This window comes from Cetorhinus maximus, chromosome 19, assembly GCF_964194155.1.
Source record: "Cetorhinus maximus chromosome 19, sCetMax3.hap1.1, whole genome shotgun sequence".
NCBI lineage: Eukaryota > Metazoa > Chordata > Chondrichthyes > Lamniformes > Cetorhinidae > Cetorhinus > Cetorhinus maximus.
In genome coordinates this window covers 95,297,414-95,321,135 of record NC_135897.1, presented here as the reverse complement: position 1 = coordinate 95,321,135, position 23,722 = coordinate 95,297,414, and the positions used below count along the sequence as shown (strand labels likewise).

Sequence of the window (23,722 nt, the reverse complement as noted above, 5' to 3'; positions counted from 1 at the left end):
AGCAACTGGGTTTTCCTGTTACACTCACCCGGTCCCAGGATCCCAATTACAGTGAAAATGAAATGGATTTGAATATCACCCCCTCCCTCCCTCCACCCTCCACACCCTCTCCCTCCCTCCCTCCCTCCACCCTCCACACCCTCTCCCTCCCTCCCTCCACCCTCCACACCCTCTCCCTCTCTCTTAAACCGGTTTCCGCCTCTAAGTCTCTGTCAGAATCAGCACCGATCCCGGGAGGAGGGATAGAGAGAGATGGGGGGAATGGGACACCCCGAGTAAAGGAGAGGGAGAGAGAGGAGTTGCTCCCTCAACACAACCTGGCGGCGCGGGGCAGCCACACACCTGGACAGGTGAGTCCCGGGGCAGCGCAGGGAAAGCGGGGAAGGGATAAGGAGCAAAGGAAACGGGAGCGGGACTGAGTCTGAGTCCATTTCACCCCCCTCAATCCCCCCCCACCCTCCCCTCACCCCCCTCAATCCCCCCCCACCCTCCCCTCACCCCCCCCCCCTCACCCCCCTCAATCCCCCCCCACCCTCCCCTCACCCCCCTCAATCCCCCCACCCTCCCCTCACCCCCCTCAATCCCCCCACCCTCCCCTCACCCCCCGGAGCCCTGTCCGCCCTCCGCCCAATACCCGCATTGACCATTTCAGGGGGTTTATCACTGGCCAGAGTAGATTTAACCCAAACTCCGGAATATCGCGTGAGTTTTAACTTGTTCCGGGAGCTCATGTTAGTGTTTAATCCTCAACTCAGTCCCGGGGTAAAGAGATTGGAAAACCCGAAATCCATTTCTTATAATTTGACCGGAATATCACTTATCGATCAATGTGTGAGTATCTGTGTGTGTGTGTGTATTGGTGTGACTGTATCAGTATCAGTGTGTGTGTGTATTGGTGTGACTGTATCAGTATCTGTGTGTGTGTATGTATTGGTGTGACTGTATCAGTATCTGTGTGTGTGTGTGCATGGTGTGACTGTATCAGTATCTGTGTGTGTGTATTGGTGTGACTGTATCAGTATCTGTGTGTGTGTATGTATTGGTGTGACTGTATCAGTATCAGTGTGTGTGTGTATTGGTGTGACTGTATCAGTATCAGTGTGTGTGTGTATTGGTGTGACTGTATCAGTATCAGTGTGTGTGTGTATTGGTGTGACTGTATCAGTATCTGTGTGTGTGTATGTATTGGTGTGACTGTATCAGTATCTGTGTGTGTGTATTGGTGTGACTGTATCAGTATCTGTGTGTGTGTATGTATTGGTGTGGCTGTATCAGTATCTGTGTGTGTGTGTATTGGTGTGACTGTATCAGTATCTGTGTGTGTGTGTATTGGTGTGACTGTATCAGTATCTGTGTGTGTGTGTGTATTGGTGTGACTGTATCAGTATCTGTGTGTGTGTATGTATTGGTGTGACTGTATCAGTATCTGTGTGTGTGTGTGCATGGTGTGACTGTATCAGTATCTGTGTGTGTGTATGTATTGGTGTGGCTGTATCAGTATCTGTGTGTGTGTGTATTGGTGTGGCTGTATCAGTATCTTTGTGTGTGTGTGTATTGGTGTGGCTGTATCAGTATCTGTGTGTGTGTGCATGGTGTGACTGTATCAGTATCTGTGTGTGTGTGCATGGTGTGACTGTATCAGTATCTGTGTGTGTGTATGTATTGGTGTGACTGTATCAGTATCTGTGTGTGTGTATTGGTGTGACTGTATCAGTATCTGTGTGTGTATGTATTGGTGTGACTGTATCAGTATCTGTGTGTGTGTGTGTGTATTGGTGTGACTGTATCAGTATCTGTGTGTGTGTGTACTGGTGTGACTGTATCAGTATCTGTGTGTGTGTATGTATTGGTGTGACTGTATCAGTATCTGTGTGTGTGTGTATTGGTGTGACTGTATCAGTATCTGTGTGTGTGTATGTATTGGTGTGGCTGTATCAGTATCTGTGTGTGTGTGTGTATTGGTGTGACTGTATCAGTATCTGTGTGTGTGTATGTATTGGTGTGATGGTATCAGTATCTGTGTGTGTGTATTGGTGTGACTGTATCAGTATCTGTTTGTGTGTGTATTGGTGTGGCTGTATCAGTATCTGTGTGTGTGTGTATTGGTGTGACTGTATCAGTATCTGTGTGTGTGTATGTATTGGTGTGACTGTATCAGTATCTGTGTGTGTGTGTGTGTGTATTGGTGTGACTGTATCAGTATCTGTGTGTGTGTGTATTGGTGTGACTGTATCAGTATCAGTGTGTGTGTGTATTGGTGTGACTGTATCAGTATCTGTGTGTGTGTATGTATTGGTGTGACTGTATCAGTATCTGTGTGTGTGTGTGCATGGTGTGACTGTATCAGTATCTGTGTGTGTGTATTGGTGTGACTGTATCAGTATCTGTGTGTGTGTATGTATTGGTGTGACTGTATCAGTATCAGTGTGTGTGTGTATTGGTGTGACTGTATCAGTATCAGTGTGTGTGTGTATTGGTGTGACTGTATCAGTATCAGTGTGTGTGTGTATTGGTGTGACTGTATCAGTATCTGTGTGTGTGTATGTATTGGTGTGACTGTATCAGTATCTGTGTGTGTGTATTGGTGTGACTGTATCAGTATCTGTGTGTGTGTATGTATTGGTGTGGCTGTATCAGTATCTGTGTGTGTGTGTATTGGTGTGACTGTATCAGTATCTGTGTGTGTGTGTATTGGTGTGACTGTATCAGTATCTGTGTGTGTGTGTGTATTGGTGTGACTGTATCAGTATCTGTGTGTGTGTATGTATTGGTGTGACTGTATCAGTATCTGTGTGTGTGTGTGCATGGTGTGACTGTATCAGTATCTGTGTGTGTGTATGTATTGGTGTGGCTGTATCAGTATCTGTGTGTGTGTGTATTGGTGTGGCTGTATCAGTATCTTTGTGTGTGTGTGTATTGGTGTGGCTGTATCAGTATCTGTGTGTGTGTGCATGGTGTGACTGTATCAGTATCTGTGTGTGTGTGCATGGTGTGACTGTATCAGTATCTGTGTGTGTGTATGTATTGGTGTGACTGTATCAGTATCTGTGTGTGTGTATTGGTGTGACTGTATCAGTATCTGTGTGTGTATGTATTGGTGTGACTGTATCAGTATCTGTGTGTGTGTGTGTGTATTGGTGTGACTGTATCAGTATCTGTGTGTGTGTGTACTGGTGTGACTGTATCAGTATCTGTGTGTGTGTATGTATTGGTGTGACTGTATCAGTATCTGTGTGTGTGTGTATTGGTGTGACTGTATCAGTATCTGTGTGTGTGTATGTATTGGTGTGGCTGTATCAGTATCTGTGTGTGTGTGTGTATTGGTGTGACTGTATCAGTATCTGTGTGTGTGTATGTATTGGTGTGATGGTATCAGTATCTGTGTGTGTGTATTGGTGTGACTGTATCAGTATCTGTTTGTGTGTGTATTGGTGTGGCTGTATCAGTATCTGTGTGTGTGTGTATTGGTGTGACTGTATCAGTATCTGTGTGTGTGTATGTATTGGTGTGACTGTATCAGTATCTGTGTGTGTGTGTGTGTGTGTATTGGTGTGACTGTATCAGTATCTGTGTGTGTGTGTATTGGTGTGACTGTATCAGTATCAGTATCTGTGTGTGTGTATTGGTGTGACTGTATCAGTATCTGTGTGTGTGTGTGTATTGGTGTGGCTGTATCAGTATCTGTTTGTGTGTGTGTATTGGTGTGACTGTATCAGTATCTGTTTGTGTGTGTGTACTGGTGTGACTGTATCAGTATCTGTGTGTGTGTGTGTATATTGGTGTGACTGTATCAGTATCTGTGTGTGTGTGTATTGGTGTGACTGTATCAGTATCTGTGTGTGTGTGTGTGTGTGTATTGGTGTGACTGTATCAGTATCTGTTTGTGTGTGTGTATTGGTGTGGCTGTATCAGCATCTGTTTGTGTGTGTGTACTGGTGTGACTGTATCAGTATCTGTGTGTGTGTGTATTGGTGTGACTGTATCAGTATCTGTGTGTGTGTATTGGTGTGACTGTATCAGTATCTTTGTGTGTGTGTGTATTGGTGAGGCTGTATCAGTATCTGTGTGTGTGTGTGTATTGACGTGACTGTATCAGTATCTGTGTGTGGGTGTATGTATTGGTGTGACTGTATCAGTATCTGTGTGTGTGTGTATTGGTGTGACTGTATCAGTATATTTGTGTGTGTGTGTGTATTGGTGTGACTGTATCAGTATCTGTGTTTGTGTGTGTGTGTATTGGTGTGACTGTATCAGTATCTGTGTGTATGTGCATTGGTGTGACTGTATCAGTATCTTTGTGTGTGTGTGTGTATTGGTGTGACTGTATCAGTATCTCTGTATGTGTGTGTGTGTGTGTGTATTGGTGTGACTGTATCAGTATCTGTGTGTATGTGCACTGGTGTGACTGTATCAGTATCTTTGTGTGTGTGTGTGTGTATTGGTGTGACTGTATCAGTATCTGTGTGTATGTGCATTGGTGTGACTGTATCAGTATCTTTGTGTGTGTGTGTATTGGTGTGACTGTATCAGTATCTCTGTATGTGTGTGTGTGTGTATTGGTGTGACTGTATCAGTATCTGTGTGTATGTGCATTAGTGTGACTATCAGAATCTTTGTGTGTGTGTGTGTGTGTGTGTATTGGTGTGACTGTATCAGTATCTGTGTGTGTGTATTGGTGTGACTGTATCAGTATCTGTGTGTGTGTGTATTGGTGTGGCTGTATCAGTATCTGTGTGTGTGTGTATTGGTGTGGCTGTATCAGTATCTTTGTGTGTGTGTGTGTATTGGTGTGACTGTATCAGTATCTGTGTGTGTGTGTATTGGTGTGACTGTATCAGTATCTTTGTGTGTGTGTGTGTGTATTGGTGTGACTGTATCAGTATCTTTGTGTGTGTGTGTATTGGTGTGACTGTATCAGTATCTGCGTGTGTGTGTATTGGTGTGGCTGTATCAGTATCTTTGTGTGTGTGTGTGTGTGTGTATTGGTGTGACTGTATCAGTATCTGTGTGTGTGTATGTATTGGTGTGACTGTATCAGTATCTGTGTGTGTGTGTGCGTATTGGTGTGACTGTATCAGTATCTGTGTGTGTGTATTGGTGTGACTGTATCAGTATCTTTGTGTGCGTGTGTATTGGTGAGGCTGTATCAGTATCTCTGTGTGTGTATTGGCGTGACTGTATCAGTATCTGTGTGTGGGTGTATGTATTGGTGTGACTGTATCAGTATCTGTGTGTGTGTGTATTGGTGTGACTGTATCAGTATATTTGTGTGTGTGTATATTGGTGTGACTGTATCAGTATCTTTGTGTGTGTGTGTGTGTGTATTGGTGTGACTGTATCAGTATCTTTGTGTGTGTGTGTGTATTGGTGTGACTGTATCAGTATCTGTGTGTGTGTGTGTATTGGTGTGACTGTATCAGTATCTGTGTGTATGTGCATTGGTGTGACTGTATCAGTATCTTTGTGTGTGTGTGTATTGGTGTGACTGTATCAGTATCTCTGTATGTGTGTGTGTGTGTGTGTATTGGTGTGACTGTATCAGTATCTGTGTGTATGTGCATTGGTGTGACTGTATCAGTATCTTTGTGTGTGTGTGTATTGGTGTGACTGTATCAGTATCTCTGTATGTGCGTGTGTGTGTATTGGTGTGACTGTATCAGTATCTGTGTGTATGTGCATTGGTGTGACTATCAGAATCTTTGTGTGTGTGTATTGGTGTGACTGTATCAGTATCTGTGTATGTGTGTGTGTATTGGTGTGACTGTATCAATATCTGTGTGTGTGTGTGTGTTGATGTGACTGTATCAGTATCTGTGTGTGTGCGTGTGTGTATTGGTGTGACTGTATCACTATCTGTGTGTGTGTGTGTATTGGTGTGCTGTATCAGTATCTTTGTGTGTGTGTGTATTGATGTGACTGTATCAGTATCTTTGTGTGTGTGTGTGTGTGTGCATTGGTGTGACTGTATCAGTATCTTTGTGTGTGTGTGTATGTGTGTATTGGTGTGACTGTATCAGTATCTTTGTGTGTGTGTGTGTCTGTGCATTGGTGTGACTGTATCAGTATCTGTGTGTGTGTGTGTATTGGTGTGACTGTATCAGTATCTGTGTGTGTGTATTGGTGTGACTGTATCAGTATCTGTGTGTGTGTGTATTGGTGTGACTGTATCAGTATCTCTGTATGTGCGTGTGTGTGTATTGGTGTGACTGTATCAGTATCTGTGTGTATGTGCATTGGTGTGACTATCAGAATCTTTGTGTGTGTGTATTGGTGTGACTGTATCAGTATCTGTGTATGTGTGTGTGTATTGGTGTGACTGTATCAATATCTGTGTGTGTGTGTGTGTTGATGTGACTGTATCAGTATCTGTGTGTGTGCGTGTGTGTATTGGTGTGACTGTATCACTATCTGTGTGTGTGTGTGTATTGGTGTGCTGTATCAGTATCTTTGTGTGTGTGTGTATTGATGTGACTGTATCAGTATCTTTGTGTGTGTGTGTGTGTGCATTGGTGTGACTGTATCAGTATCTTTGTGTGTGTGTGTATGTGTGTATTGGTGTGACTGTATCAGTATCTTTGTGTGTGTGTGTGTCTGTGCATTGGTGTGACTGTATCAGTATCTGTGTGTGTGTGTGTATTGGTGTGACTGTATCAGTATCTGTGTGTGTGTATTGGTGTGACTGTATCAGTATCTGTGTGTGTGTGTATTGGTGTGACTGTATCAGTATCTCTGTGTGTGTGCATGGTGTGACTGTATCAGTATCTTTGTGTGTGTGTGTGTATTGGTGTGACTGTATCAGTATCTGTGTGTGTGTGTGTGTGTGTGTATTGGTGTGACTGTATCAGTATTTGTGTGTGTGCGTGTGTGTGTATTGGTGTGACTGTATCACTATGTGTGTGTGTGTATGTATTGGTGTACTGTATCAGTATCTTTGTGTGTGTGTGTATTGGTGTGACTGCATCAGTATCTTTGTGTGTGTGTGTGTGTGTGCATTGGTGTGACTGTATCAGTATCTTTGTGTGTGTGTATGTGTGTATTGGTGTGACTGTATCAGTATCTGCGTGTGTGTGTATTGGTGTGACTGTATCAGTATCTCTGTGTGTGTGCATGGTGTGATTGTATCAGTATCTTTGTGTGTGTGTGTGTATTGGTGTGACTGTATCAGTATCTGTGTGTGTGTGTGTATTGGTGTGACTGTATCAGTATCTCTGTGTGTGTGCATGGTGTGACTGTATCAGTATCTTTGTGTGTGTGTGTGTATTGGTGTGACTGTATCAGTATCTGTGTGTGTGTGTGTGCATTGGTGTGACTGTATCAGTATCTGTGTGTGTCTGTGTGCATTGGTGTGACTGTATCAGTGTCTGTCTGATGTGTGTGTGTGTGGATGGGGGGGATGTGTGTGTGTGTGTGTGGGGGGGGGGGACATGTGTGTGTGTGTGGGGGGGGGACGTGTGACTGTGTGGTGGGGGACGTGTGTGTGTGCGGGGGGGACGTGTGTGTGTGTGTGTGTGTGTGTGGGACGTCTGTGCGAGGAGGTGAGTGCGTTTGTGCGAGGTGGTGAGTGTGTCTGTGTGAGGGTGGTGAGCGTGTCTGTGCGAGGGAGCGAGGAGGTGAGTGCGTCTGTGCGAGGGGGTGAGTGCGTCTGTGCAAGGGAGCGAGGAGGTGAGTGCGTCTGTGCAAGGGGGTGAGTGCGTCTGTGCGAGGGGGTGAGTGCGTCTACGCGAGGGTGCGAGGGGGTGAGTGCGTCTGTGCGAGGGAGCGAGGAGGTGAGTGCGTCTGTGCGAGGGGGTGAGTGCGTCTGTGCGAGGGAGCGAGGAGGTGAGTGCGTCTGTGCGAGGGGGTGAGTGCATCTGCGCGAAGGAGCGAGGAGGTGAGTGCGTCTGTGCGAGGGGGTGAGTGCGTCTGTGCGAGGGTGCGAGGGGGTGAGTGCATCTGTGCGAGGGTGCGAGGGGGTGAGTGCGTCTGCACGAGGGGGTGAGTGCGTCTGCGCGTGTGCGAGGGGGTGAGTGCGTCTGTGTGTGTGCGAGGGGGTGAGTGCGTCTGTGCGTGTGCGAGGGGGTGAGTGCGTCTGTGCGAGGGGGTGAGTGCGTCTGTGCGAGGGGGTGAGTGCGTCTGTGCGAGGGGGTGAATGCGTCTGTGCGAGGGGGTGAGTGCGTCTGCGAGTGTGCGAGGGGGTGAGTGCGTCTGCGAGTGTGCGAGGGGGTGAGTGCGTCTGTGCGAGGGGGTGAGTGCGTCTGTGCGAGGGGGTGAGTGCGTCTGTGCGAGGGGGTGAGTGCAACTGTGCGAGGGTGTGAGTGCGTCTCTGTGGCGATATCACTGTATGAGTGAGAAGGTGTTTCTATGCGTGTCTTAGCTGAAAGCTTATGTAGACATGACTGCAGTATCCAGCCGGGCTTATTAATGGACCCTAAATGAGTTCCGCTCATCTCTGCTCCATCTCATTGCCCTCCGGGTATCATTACAACCAGATGCTCCAATGGGGAGGGTGGTGATGTTTGGACAAGCAGCAGGAAACCTGGGAGCTAATGCTGTGCAGCCAGAGCTGGCTGAGTTCCAGCAGATCCCCAACACCAACCTTTACCTTCATTCACTGCAACATCATGAGTTAGGACAAAAGTTCAAAGAGACTTACCGTGGATTCCAGGTGCCTGGGAAGTGACCATCTAGTTGTTAAGGATGTAGAAATAGTTACCTCAATGAAGTTATAAGTCTGTATGAATCACTGGTTTTGCCTCAACTGGAGTATTGGGTCCAGTTCTGGGCCACACTTCAGGAAAGATGTGAAGGCATTAGAGAAAATACAGAAAAGATTCATGAGAATGGTTCCAAGGATGGGGAACTTCAGTTCCATGGATAGATTGGAGAGTTTGGGAATGTTCTCCTTGGAGAGAAGAAGGCTGAGAGGAGATTTGATAGAGCTGTTCTAAATCATGAGGGGTCTGGACAGAGCAGATAGGGAGAAGCTGTTCACCATGTTAGAGGGATTGAGAATCAAAGGGCACAGATTGAAGGTAATTGGCAAAAGAAGCAATGGCGACATGAGGAAAAAGGTTTTCACACACTGAGCGATTCGGATGCAGAGTGCAGGCCCTGAGAGTGTGGTGGAGGCCGACTCATTCGAGGTATTCAAGAGGGTCAAACAGTTATTTGAAAAGGAAGAATGTGCAGGGTTATGGGGAGAATGGCACTAGGTGAATTGCTCGGAGAGCCGGTGGGGACACAATGGGCTCAATAACCTCCTCTGTGCTGTATCCAGTCTGTGATTCTGTGAAAATGTTACTTTGATGTAACTGTGGGCAGAAAAAGGGAACGTGAAAGAAGAGAACTGGTATCAGGGAATTCCTTTTCACTTCAAGTGATCAACGTGTAATAAAGTCACAGGAGGAGTGGAAGAAAAAATCCTGGGATCAAATAACAACTAAAATGGAGGAATTAGGATCTTCCCCGATGGGTGTATCAATTATATTGAATACTGACTGACCCCACCCCATCTCCCCTACCCGTCTCCCTGTCTCCCACTCTTCACACAGGGAGTTCCCACCCCCTTTTCAATAGCGAGGCCTTTTGCCAGTGATATAAAAATTCCATGGCCTCCAGTGACACACGTTTTCTGTCATAAATTAATTCTACAATTACAGTATCACAGAATCTTTACAGTACAGAAGGAGGGCATTTGGCCCATTGAGTCTGCACTGGCTCCCTGAAAGAACATTCTGCCTAGTCCCGCTCCCCTGCCTTATCCCCGTAACCTTGCACATTCTCTCTTTTCAGGTAACAATCCAAATTCCTTTTTGAATATCTCGATCAAACCTGCCTCCACCACCCTTTCAGGAAGTTTGTTCCAGACTCCAACCACTCCCTGGGTGAAAAATCTTTCCTCACGTCACATATACTCCTTTTGCCAATTATTTTGAATCTGTGCCCTCTAGTTCTTGATGCTCTCTTGAGTGGGAACAATTTCTCACTATTTACCCTGTCCATACCCCTCAGGATCTTGAATACCTCCATCAAGTGTCCTCTCAGTCTTTTTTTCTCCAAGTAAAACAGTCCCAACCTCTCCGATCTATCCCCATAGCTACAGTTCTTCACCCTAGGAATCATTCTTGTGAATCTCCTCTGTACCCTCTCCAATGCCTTCACATCCTTCCTCAAGAATGGTGCCCAGAACTGGACACAGTATTCCAGATGAGCAATGTACTGTTCCAGTACAGCTACAACACTGGCACCTACCCGGCTATGTGGAAAATTGCCCAGGTATGTCCTGTACGCAAAAAGCAGGACAAATCCAACCTGGCCAATTACCGCCCCATCAGTCTATTCTCCATCATCAGTAAAGTGATGGAAGGGGTCATCAACAATGCTATCAAGCAGCACTTGCTTAGCAATTACCTGTTCACTGATGCCCGGTTTGACTGAAGCAGTCCATGTCCAAATGCAGCAAGATCTGGACTGACAAGTGGCAAGTAACATTCATGCCACACAAGTGCCAGGCAATGATCATCTCCAACAAGAGAGAATCTAACCATCTCCCCTTGACGCTCAATGGCATTATTATCACTGAATCCCCCATTATCAACATCCTGGGGTTACCATTGACTAGAGACTGAACTGGACTAGCCATATAAATACTGTGGCTACAAGAGCAGGTCAGAGGCTTGGAATCCTGTGACAAGTAACTCACCTCCTGACTCCCCAAAGCCTGTCCACCATCTCCAAGGCACAAGTCAGGAGTGGGATGGAATACTCTCCATTTGCCTAGATGAGTGCAGCTCCCACAACACTCAAGAAGTTCGACACCGTCCAGGACAAAGCAGCCCGTTTGATTGGCACCACATCCACAAACATTCACTCCCTCCACCACTGACACATAGTAGCAGCAGTGTGTGTACCATCTACAAGATGCACTGCAGGAATTCACCAAGGCTCCTTCGACAGCACCTTCCAAACCCACGACCAGTACCATCTAGAAGGACAAGGGCAGCAGATAGATGGGAACACCACCACCTGGAAGTTCCCCTCCAAGCCACTCACCATCCTGACTTGGAAATATATCGCCGTTCCTTCACTGTCACTGGGTCAAAATCCTGGAACTCCCTAACAGCACTGTGGGTGTACCTACACCACATGGACTGCAGCGATTCAAGAAGACAGCTCAGCACCACCTTCTCAAGGGCAACTAGGGATGGGCAATAAATGCTGCGATGTCCACATCCCATGAATGAATTTTTAAAAAATGAAGCCTAACTAGTGTCTTATACAAGTTCTTGTATTCAATGCCCCTATTAATAAAGCCTAAGATACTATATGCTTTATTAACTACTCTCTCAACATGCCCTGCCACCTTCAATGACCTATGTACATATACACTGAGGTCTCTCTGCTCCTCTACCTCCTTTAGAGGCTCTCCCTTTATTTTATATTGTCTCACCATATCTTTCCCGCCAAAACGAATCACCTCACACATGTCCTGCTATTAGTTACATTCTGCTTTCTTACCTTAATGCCACTATCAGCACCTTTTTTAGCTATTACCCCTACCATTAACACCCCTTTGTCCTTTTGTTCATGACATCTTTGTCAATCTCTCCTTTGCACCCACCTATCTCTGGCCTTCTATCCAGCTTCACCTACTCCACCCCCTTAAACAGTATAAATTTTTAGTTCTCTGTATCTCTGAAGAAGGGTCACATGGACTTGTAACGTTAACTCTGTTTCTCTCTCCACAGATGCTGTCAGACCTGCTGAGTTTTTCCAGCATTTTCTGTTTTTGTCACCTCACACTTCTCTGCATTGAGCTACACCTGCCACTTGTCTGCATAATCCACCAACATGTCTATGTCCTTTTGAAGTTCAAGACTATCCTCATCACAGCTGACAACATTTCCAATTTTTGTATCATCTGCAAATTTTGAAATCATGCCCTGCACACCACAGTCTATGTCATTAATATATATCAGGAAGAGCAAGGGTCCCAACACTGACTGCTGTGGAACTCCACTACAAACCTTCCCCCAATCTGAAAAGTACTCTCTGCTTCCTGTCACTCAGCCAATTTCTTATCCAAGTGCCTACTTTCCCATTTATTCCATTACCTAGAATTTTGCTCACAAGTCTGTTGTGTGGCACTGTATCAAAAGCCTTTTGAAAATCCATGTACACCACATCAACAGTGTTTCCCTTATCAACCTTCTCCGTTATCTCCTCACAAAACTCCAGCAAGTTAGTTAAACATGATTTTCTCTTGATGAATCCATGCTGGCTTCCCTTAATTATTCTGCACTTGTTTATCCCGAATTGCCCTTGAGAAGGTGGTGGTGAGCTGCCTTCCTGAACCGCTGCAGTCCATGTGGTGTAGGTACACCCACAGTGCTGTTAGGGAGGGAGTTCCAGGATTTTGACCCAGTGACAGTAAAGGAACAGCGATATATTTCCAAGTCAGGATGGTGAGTGACTTGGAGGGAAACTTCAAGATGGTGGTGCTCCCAACTATCTGCCGCCCTTGTCCTCCTAGGTGGCAGTGGTCATGGGTTTGGAAGGTGCTAAGGAGCCTTGGTGAATTCCTGCAGTGCATCTTGTAGATGGTACACACTGTTGCTACTGTGCTTCAGTTGTGGAGGAAGTGAACGTTTGTGGATGTGGTGCCAATCAAGTGGTCTGCTTTGTTCTGGATGGTGTTGAGCTTCTTGAGTGTTGTTGGAGCTGCACTCATCCAGGCAAGTGGGGAGTATTCCATCACATTCCTGACTTGTGCCTTGTAGACAGTGGACAGGCTTTGGGGAGTCACGAGGTGGGTTACTTGCTGCAGGATTCTTAGCCTTTGACCTGTTGTAACTAGTCCAGTTCAGTTTCTGGTCAATGGTAACCCCCATGATATTGATAGTGGGAAATTCAGTAATGGTAATGCCATTGAATGTCAAGGGGCGATGGTTAGATTCTCTCTTGTTGGAGATGATCATTGCCTGGCACTTGTGTGGCGTGAATGTTACTTGTCATTTGTCAGCTCAAACCTTTCACTAAGATTACTGCTGAAAATCTAACTTTGTATCAGCAGGTTGCTCAAAAAGAGACCAAAGCTTTTACTGTTACAGAATCAGAGCTGTCTGTATTCACCAGAGCCTTCACCTCGATATCTCTGATACCCGGAGAAGCAGCATTGCGAGCGAATGGGAACAAATCTTTCAAACCTTCTCATGGATCCCTAGGAGGCCATGGAGCCCCTCCCCCAACAGTCTTTCCCAAAGCCTCGAAACTTTGGAACCCCACCCCCACCCCGCCTATTTTACATTGTGTCCTGCATTTTGGGCTTTGGTCCCTAGATTCTCAATTTTTATTTTTATAAAAGCCTAAATAATGTTGAATGAACGTTCTAGGGTATCCCAATGATAATGGCGGTTTATAACTGACCCAAAACATTGACTGTCAATGAAGAGTTAGCTAATCTCAGCTGCAGTGACACTTGGTGTATTACAGTAGACTTTAATAACCATAGTTTGGAAATTCAGCTCTTTTCTGGCTCCTGATCATAATTCAGTGATTATATTTGTCAAATTGTAGACACTGATTAGGACCAGGGCTTTACCATGATAGACAGTCCGTCTGTCCTGTCAGCTGTGGTATGGGGTGGGCAGCACACTTGCCTCAGGCACAAGGTTCTGGATTCAGGTGCTGCTCCAGGGCGTGAGCACAAAGATCAAGGCGGAAAGCTTTGAGGAGTGCTGCACTGGTGGAGGTGCTGTCTTTAGGATGAGACATTAAACAGGGATCTGTTAAAGACTCCACAGCTCATTAAGGACTCATACAGTTCCAGACCTTAATCAGTAAAAAACATTTTATTGGCAATTAAATGGCTTGTTTGGTTTTTTAAAACTTTTATTAACATTGTTAATTGAATGATACTCTCTCAAAAGTACAATCTTTTTGTAAAAACCTTTTAAAATATGTTGAAACGTAAATGTCTTGTTTTTCATTATTATTGGCATTTGAGTAACAAGCATTGCGGTCGTTAAGATAATGTGGTTTGATTTGATTTTTAAAATGGCTGCTCTTGTTATTAGGGTTGCCGGCCTGTATTGATGGAAAAGATCCCATGGCATTATTTCGAAGAGGAGCAGGGGCGTTATCCCAAACAAAAGCAAAAACAAAAATTGCTGGAAAAACTCAGCAGGTCTGACAGCATCTGTGGAGAGAAAGACAGAGTTAACGTTTCGAGTCCGTATGACTCTTCTTCAAACTGGTTATCCCTCAATCAACATCACAAAACAACAGATTATCTGGTTACATTGTTGTTTATGGGATCTTGCTGTGTTCAAAGTGGCTGCTGTATTCTCTACATTACAAGAGTGACTTCAAAAAGTACTTCACTGGCTGTAAAGGACTTTGAGATATGAAATCTCTCTCTCTCTCTCTATACACGTCTTTTTTAAGGGGGGATAATAAGAGGGAGAGTCTGCCTCAGTAGAACCCTAATCTCACTACCTTCAGGGGAGGCGGAGGAAGGACAATGAACATTCAGGAGTGTTTTGGTCTTTTCCCAAGGTTGAAGCTTCAGGTTTGACACCAACTCTCACAGCTGCCTTCACATCCAGAAAATACACGTTCATCTTCCCATTACATATTGTTAAGGTATAGCTGCATAGTCATCGTGTACTCAGTGACTACTCCGCAAATGGAGTTCAGTTGCAGATGAGCCATGATCTCACTGAATGGTGAAGCAGGCTCGAGGGACTGAAATGGCCTCCCCCTTTTCCTAATGATCCTGGGAGCAGCACGCAGGCCTCAAACAAATTGATTTTTCATGAGTAGCACCTTGTACTCTTGCCTAGACCCTTCCATCTTACTGCGTAAATTAATTGAGGTTTTCCCAAATGGAATTGTGTCCAGCGTTATGGTGTAATTCTACAGGTTCATGACAACTAGTATTGAATTTCCCCCAGGGACTGTTGAGTATCGAACCCATCCTCACCAGCCATTTCCACTGCACCGGTCACGTCACTCAATGTATATTAACTATTTCTACTCTCTCCTGACTGGCCTTTCACCTTGTACCCTTCGTAAACTTTAGCTCATCCAAAACTTGGGTGTGCCTAACTCGCGTCAAATACTGTCCATGTGTGCCCTCTGGTCTACATAACGCTCAGTTCACAATGCCTCGATTTTATCATTCTTATCCTGATTTTCAAATCCCTCCATGTTCTTGATCCACCCGAGCTCTGTAATCTCGTTCAGCCTGACAACCCTCTGAGGTCTCTGCGTTCCTCTGATTCTGGCCTCTTTCTTTCAGCCTTTAGCTGCCTGGGCCTTAAGCCCTGGGATTCCCCCTCTAAACCTCTCTGGCCTCTCCATTCTCCTAACTGCTTCCTCTTTGGCTAAATATTTGGTTGCCTCTTCTACACTTTGCAAATGGTTTGGTGTCAAATTTTCAACTAGTGTTCCTGTGAAAAACCTCGGAAAATACTATGTTAAAGATGCTTTAGCTGTTGCTGTAAATTATTACAATAACCAGCTCAAAAGGGTATACAAACCGCATGGACGCAAATGTCCCTGGCATTTAGTGCTACTTAAGATGGTGCAAGGCAGTGATTCTTTGCAGTTTAGATGGGCAATGTCATCCAAACTGAAAAATCATTACGGAGAAACCTCAATGGATTAACCATGCAGCAATAACTCACTCTCATCACCATGGAAAAATCAATAAAGAACAAAGAACAAAGAAAAGTACAGCACAGGAACAGGCCCTTCAGCCCTCCAAGCCTGCGCCGATCATATTGCCCGTCAACTAAAACATTTTGCACTTCCGGGGTCCGTGTCCCTCTATTCCCATCCTATTCATGTATTTAAAGTGTCCTTTTTATAATTTTTCCCCTTTCACCAATTACCCCAATGACGTTCTCCCTTAAAGAGCACAAGTAAAACTCACCCCCCTCTCGAGTAACCACAGGTCATTGTTTCTCCAGGAGAGAATAATGATCCAATCCCATCCTCTCTCTCAAAGGTATTGTGTTTATCAATTCTCCTCCGATTCCTCACCCAATTATCATCCTAGGCAAGTGAGCACTGCCTGCTGTTACCCCATGTCCAATTTCCAGCGGAAATTCAGGCAGTAATCGGGTGTGTATAAGAGCTAAGTTAGAGAATCCTGAGCAGTAGTAAATTGACCAGCAATCACACCAGCCGTGTCTGTATCTAATGAACCATGGCTGAGGGGGATGTCGTTGTCTTCTAATTACACAGGAATTATTTTATTTCTAACCACACGATCCTTACATTTATTCATGAAATCTAACAAGTTAAAATAAAAGCACATTTCAGTAACATTATACACCACTGGGTCAGTTGAATTATTCAAGAAACAAAGTACTCGACTTGAAATTTGCGTAACGGAGATTTGACGGAGAAATTGTTTATTCATTGAAGGGAAATCGGTCAGATAATTTTGCAGAGAGGAGGCCGTTATTTCTGGAAGATTCTATGTGGATTGTCCGCCTCACCTGAACCAGTGCCTGAGGTAATATTCAGGGACTTCAGTCACTGTTTTGGGTGGAGTGCACAAATCATTACTCTGCTGAGACCCAGCGTCCAGGAAACATTGCACCATATTTAAAGACACAGTCCACCGGAACCTTCCACTTGAAGATATGAACGCTTTGGCAGGGCCACAGCTTAGCATTGTTGGAAGCTGGGGCTATTAAGCATGCCTCTTAGAAGCAGAGTCTCCAAGGGAACCTAAATGATTAACAGTGTTATGACTGATGTGGTTGGGGAAGAGGAGTTATTTAAAAATCCCAGAGGGAAAATTAAATAACTGTCATAACTTATAATTTTAAGGTGTTATGTTTGAGATGCAACTCTAAATTCAGGAATTAGACCATCAGTTCGAGGTTTCACATTAAACTAAATGAAACATTTTATTAATTTACACAGGTTAAAAATATATATACACATAGCTACAAATAACCATCATAACTTTTAACAAATTCCCAAACTAATCTCCATTAAGGCAACAGCAACTCATAGACTTAACCAAACACCAGGCAAAGCATTTTCACCGTATGAATTCAAAACGAGGTTTTCACTTTGGTTCCTGTGGACCCAGTTAGAGGCTTACAGCTGCCATTTGATCTCATTGTTTCTGCTCTGCACACCCGAAAATTGCTGAAGCTATACCTACCACTGCTGATTGAATTCAAATTCTCATTGTCTCACCAGCCTCTTTGAACGTCACCTTTTAACAATGAAACCCCTTTCATGGCACTAATTTTATTGGTAATATTAACATATGGCTTGGTATCTGCTAGATAGGTGTCAGTTTTCACCCCACTTCTTGAATGCTCTATTCAAAAAAATGCAAATGCATGCTCCCTCTCTTACATCTCAAAACTAGTACACAAAGCACCCAGACTAGCTGGCTTTAATCCAATTAAGACACACCCACAGGCTAAACCTCTATTTTAAAAGATAATTATTTTCCAAAATATTATATATATTAATAGCTTCATGACAACAGAATGGGCAGTTGGGCATCAGATGCGACTGAACATGGATAACAGAGATAATGTATTTTGAGAGGGGAAACAAGGATTGGAGCTCACAGGTGACAGAACGAGGCCAAACAGTGAGGGTGACCCAGTGATTCAAAAACAATTTCCGGAAAGTACAACTAGATAAAGGCAAAAAAAAAAGCACAAATAAGACTTGGGTTTTATAAATGGGTGTGGTTGTGTAGTGATTATATAGTCCAGAGAACATGCATTCAAATCATCAAATCAATTAAAAAAAAATGGGATCTGTAAAAGTGACCAATGAAGCTGTCAAACTGTCTAGTTATCCAGTAACTAATACCCTTTTTAGGGAAGGAAACCTGCCATTCTCAGCCGATCTGGGCTGAAATGTGAATCCAGTCCCACACTCATGCGCTTGACTCTGAACTGCTCCCTGACACAGCATGTGGCCACTTTAGAGAATTGATTGGTTTGAGGTCACCCCCATCTCTCCAAACTTTTTTTTATATAAAGTGTTTCTTTAATAAAAGGAAACAACAAATTAAACTTTATTATTCCTGTTGTTCACTCTAGTTCAGAAGACACCAAGTATACTCGTGTTTCCTCTCCACGATCATCTGAATGTGGATAATACCGTGGGAGAGAGATCGACAGTCAAGAGTGACCTCCCTCCCTATGTGCCCCTGGGCTGCAGCCACCCCAGAAGTATAGTTTCCTGGGCCAGGCCAGGTCCAGGAGCAGACCCATCACTTCCTTGCCCCCACCCACCCCCCGCAACTTTCTGCACAAAGATTAGGAGTGTGGGACTGAATTGGAGACAGAAGTTGAGAAGCACTACAATTAGGAATGGACAATAAATGGAAACCTGATTCACAATGTCTACATCACCGAGAATAAACTCTAAAAATAGGAGCTGGGTAAGGGTTATGAAGCAATAGTAACTTTGCACAAAATACTGGTTAGACCTGCGATTGCTTTGGGCATCCAATTATAAAAGCTAATGAGAGTGGACAGTTTAGATTCACCAGGGATAATTCCCAGGATGGGTAACTCTAGTTAAGGGTAAAGACTTGGCTATTTCCACAGGGGCAGAGGTGATTGGAGAGAGGTTTTTAAAATCATGAAGAGTTCTGATATAATGAATAAGGGAAAGTCATTTTCTGTTTGGAAGTCAGTTTTATGGATTTTCTCCTGGCTGGTCTGGGGTTTTTCATCTGTTTCCTCTCCTAGGTGATTCCAACGCTGCAGCTGGGGGCGGTGGGGTTTATTCATTCTGCTTCAAGCATTGTGACTGTGGAGCAGGCTTGATAGATCAAATAGTCTGAGTTCTCCCTTGTGTCCTAATCAATATTTATCCCACAACCAATATCAATAAAACAGATAATCTGATCATGAGCACATTGCTGTTTGTGTTTGACCTTACTGTGAGTAAATCAGTTGTTGTGTTTCCATATTACGCCAGCGACTACACTTCGGATATTCTTCATTGGCCGTGAAACACCCAGGGATGTTCCAGCATTGTAAAGTTATTATTTCTTTTCCTCTGTTGCATAATCAAGGTCGCCAGCCCATGTTTCTTCATCAAAATAGGAGCTGTCTGGGGGGATCAGTGAACCAATTATAAATAAGGTAAAGGTGGAGAACACGTCTATGGAAGTGCTGGAGAATGAAATGTATCCAACACTAGTCCATTTTTAAGCAGCATCTCATCAGTTTATTGTCAGAAGCAATAATTTTAAACATAATTAAAAAGAATTTACAAAAATAATCTGGATGACATTAACAAAGGCAATTCCTTAACTGTTGGTAACATACAGAAATACATACTGATACAGTTCGTAATGTCAGACATCACACCTGAAGTGTGCTCGGAACAATCGTGCAAAGTAAAAATTTGGCAAATAAATGCTGCTACCAACTCAATATTTGGTCATATCTGGAATACATTTACTGAGCTGGGGTGAGCAGAGGAAAGACCAATAACACTGTTTAAGACAACGAGGAAGACCCAACTGTCCGAATACTGGTCTGGCATTCTACACTGGTTGAGAAAGCCCGTAATTGCAATAAGTAGTCAATTTGACTCTGTATTCTGGGAATTGCCTCACCTCCCTCAGCCTCCACCAACTTACTACAATCTTATGCATCTCTAAGACCCAAGTGTGGCATCAACTAATCATTAAATGATTTCTCATCTTCTACTTTCAACCCCAATGGTGGCCTGCACCTTGCTTTCTTGAGGAATGAGCTTAACATTGACCCCAAACTGAACCCTGGTAAAAAGTAGTTTGCCTTTGAGATTATGCATCAGAAAATCATTGTCTGCAGCCAGTCTTGATCCAACTCACATTAGCGAAGCTTCCAAAGGGTAGTGGGCATTCTGAGGAGACATAGTTGAGCGAGTCAAAGATATCCTGTATAATAATGAAGTTTGTTGTAAGGCTCGAGTCATTTCACTAACTCACATAAAACCCCAATCTGTACATAACTACAACGTACATTTATCATCCCTGGAAGACTGGACTAAATTGCTTCTTCACTGATGAACTTATCTTTTACAGATCTATTTATATCCCTTCACTTGGTAGATAAATACTGCAGTGGGAACAAAGCATGGCTCATACTTGATTTGAAACATATACATTCTAAAACTGTGAGGAAGCTGCTGTGAAATCCATGCAGAGGGAAATTTCTAATCAGGGGAACAGTCCAGGCTGAAATACTCACGATGACAATAGTTTTCAATCCTAAGCACAGATCAATAACTTACATTTCTACTATAAAAGCAAAATACCGTGGACGGAGATTGGAAATAAAAACAAAAGTGCTGGAAAAATTCAGCAGGTCTGGCAGCATCTGTGCCGAGGGAAATAGTTATAATGAACTCGAAATGTCAACTCTGTTTCTTTCCCCACAGACGTTGCCTGCTGAGTTCTTCCAGCACTTTTGTTTTTATTTACTGACATTCCTACAGCACTCTTCAGTTACACAAAGATATCTCAATGTCTCAGAGCACTTTATGGGGCAGTGGGTAAAACATAACAGTGCAAAAGTGGGGAAAAAGGTCAGACAGAAAGAGTGAAGGAAGAAACCAACCCGCTTGGTGGAAGAGAAAGCGGGAGGGACTGAGGAGCAGTTTCACAGGATAAGATCACTGAGGCTAAAAGAGTATCTGCCATTGGTGATGTAGGTGGGGGTGGGGAGAGGATGCAACAAGGGGCAATCCAACACTGGATACGACAGTGTGGTATCTGTGGTACTGGACAGGTACTCTGGAGCCTGCACGAATAATCACAGAATCACAGTGCAGAAGAGGCCCTTCGGCCCATCGAGTCTGCACCAACACGTGAGAAACACCTGACCTACCTACCTAATCTCATTTACCAGCACTTGGCCCATAGCCTTGAATGTTATGACGTGCCAAGTGCTCATCCAGGTACTTTTTAAAGGATGTGAGGCAACCCGCCTCCACCACCCTCCCAGGCAGTGCATTCCAGACCGTCACCACCCTCTGGGTAAAGAAGTTTTTCCTCACATTCCCCCTAAACCTCCTGCCCTTCATCTAGAACTTATGCTCCCTTGTGACTGACCCTTCAAATAAGGGGAACAGCTGCTCCCTATGCACCCTGTCCATGCCTCTCAATCTTGTACACCTCGATCAGGTCGTCCCTCAGTCTTCTCTGCTCCAACGAAAACAACCCAAGTCTATCCAACCTCTCTTCATAACTTAAATGTTTCATCCCAGGCAACGTCCTGGTGAATCTCCTCTACACCCCCTCCAGTGCAATCACATCCTTCCTATAATGTGGCGACCAGAACTGCACACAGTGCTCCAGCTGTGGCCTCACCAAGGTTCTATACAACTCCAACACGACCTCCCTACTTTTGTAATCCAAGCCTCGATTGAGAAAGGCAAGAGTCCCATATGCCTTTTTCACCACCCCACTAACATGCCTCTGTGCCTTCAGAGATCTATGGACACACATGCCAAGGTCCCTTTGTTCCTCAGAACTTCCCAGTGCCATGCCGTTCATTGAATACTTCCTTGTCAAATTACTCCTTCCAAAGTGTATCACCTCACACTTTTCAGGGTTAAATTCCATCTGCCACTTATCTGCCCATTTGACCATTCCATCTATGTCTTCCTGTAGCCCAAGACACTCAACCTCACTGTTAACCACCCGGCCAATCTTTGTGTCATCTGCAAACTTACTAATCCAGAGAACAAATTCAAATTCCATTCTGGCAGTTTGACAATGTTAAATAAAAAGCTGGTCTCAGTAAAAGTGACCATGAAGCTGTTGGGATTGTGGTAAAAACCCAACTGGCTCATTGGTGCTCTTCACTTAAGGAAATCTGCCATCCTGACCTAGTCTGAGCCTATATGTGACTCCAGACCCATGCCAATGTGCTTAACTGTCAATTTTCCTTTGAATTAGCCTAGTTGCATTAAACTGTTGGCGGATCAATGAGGAAGACCTGACTACCACCTTTTGCCTGTGCAACTAGGGACAGGACAACAAATGGCAGCCTTTCCAGTGGTGCACACATTCTGAGAATTAATCAAAAAGGAGCAAAACACTGGAGGAAGTTAGGGAGAATGGTACAAGCGGAGAATCACTGAGGAAGGACAGATGTTGAAGTCGATTAGACGAGGAATGGGCAGAGCTTGGTGAAGGGAGTGATAGGACAGCAACCATAGCTATACTGTCGAGTAGCAAAGTGGGAGTGACAGTGGCCATGTTAAAGCTGATCTCCGTCGGAGGAAGCTGAGTTCCAGGTTCGAGCAGGGACGTTCAACACCTAAGCAGGGAGTTTGATTGATTCCCTAAGTTACTTCCCACTAGGTATAGAGAAAGGATTGGCATGCTGAATTCTGTCAGAGAAATCACTCGCTGAACTCATCAGTCAGGTTGTCACTGCCTTCGATTGGGGCAATGAGGCGAGTTTTAAAAACACGTTAATTTCTAAACCAATTAAGGGAGTTTTTTTTTGGTGAATGCTTGGCAAACATTCAGCTCATCCACACTAAACACAAACCGAGGGGGGGAGGGTTAGTGCGAGTACCACCAGATTTAGAAGCATCACTAAATACAGAGTTAAGATCAACTGCCACTGCAAACACTAATATCTGTTAGTGTAAAAAGTTCACTTAAAGCTTCACTTAATTTTATCAAGCATTTTAAGGTTTGCTAACCTGGCTACTTTGAGGCTGCTACCTGAGATGAGGATTTGTATTGCTCTGAGTTATTGCTGACAGTGCTTTGTCCACTTTGCTATAGAGTCACACTTTGAATGTTGATCGAATGACTGGCAATGGAAGCACTTATCTACAGGAGTCTGACTGTAAGGCGTGGAATGACAGGGAGATTTAATGTTGGGCAGAAATCGGAGATGGTTAGTAGATTTCTGTTATTGAAAATGAAGTTACAAGAACATCACTAATGCACACACCTAAAGTGGCGACAACTAAGACAAAACTATTCTTAAAATTAAGATTGATAGGAGGATGAAAATTACCCGTCAAAAAGTGCCGGGAGCTAAACAGAAATCCTGGCTTTGATTCTCGTGTAAATGACCAGCACAGGGCAATTGGGCATTGACGTACAAATCCAAGCAGAGCAGGTTCGGGTTCAGCAGGGCATGAGGAAAGTTAAGAGAGTGAGAGATTCCACACAGGGCAGAAAGAGCAATGTGAATGTGGCAGTGGTATATGCTCCAGCAGGACAGTGTTAGGGGAACACAGAGGCACAGACACAAATCCCAGGACAGTATGAGGGGGACATAAAGGTACAGATCCCAGGACAGCATCAGGGGACACACAGGGATGTAGATACAGATCCCAATAACACACGTTTTTTTTCTTCCATGGGATATGAGTGTCACTGGCAAGAAGCAGCATTTGCTGCCCATCCCTAATTGCTCTTGAACTGAGTGGTTTGCTAGGTCATTTCAGAGTCAACCACATTGCTGTGGTTGATCTGGAGTCACATGTAGGCCAGACCAGGTAAGGACAGCAGATTTCCTTCCCTAAAGGGACATTAGTGAACCAGATGGGTATTTTATGATAATTTCATAGTTACCATTACTGAGACTAGCTTTATATTTCAGGTTTATTAATTGAATTTTAAATCCTGCCAGCAGCTGTGGTGTGATTTTAACCTGTATCCCCAGAGTTTGAGCTTCTGATTACTAGTCCAGTGACATCACCACTATGCCGCTAC

At 44.4% G+C, this 23,722-nt stretch overlaps 1 protein-coding gene across 1 annotated transcript in view; it reads right to left on the bottom strand.

The window, feature by feature from the left end:
• Positions 1 to 16,878: 16,878 nt before the first annotated feature.
• Positions 16,879 to 23,722, bottom strand: part of LOC144694125 (uncharacterized) — a 64,816-nt gene continuing 57,972 nt past the window's right edge. Inside the window, exon 12 of the mRNA XM_078564481.1 lies at positions 16,879 to 19,912. Coding sequence (XP_078420607.1) covers positions 19,902 to 19,912 — 11 coding nt within the window. The 3' untranslated portion in view covers positions 16,879 to 19,901. The remainder of the gene's footprint in view (positions 19,913 to 23,722) is intronic.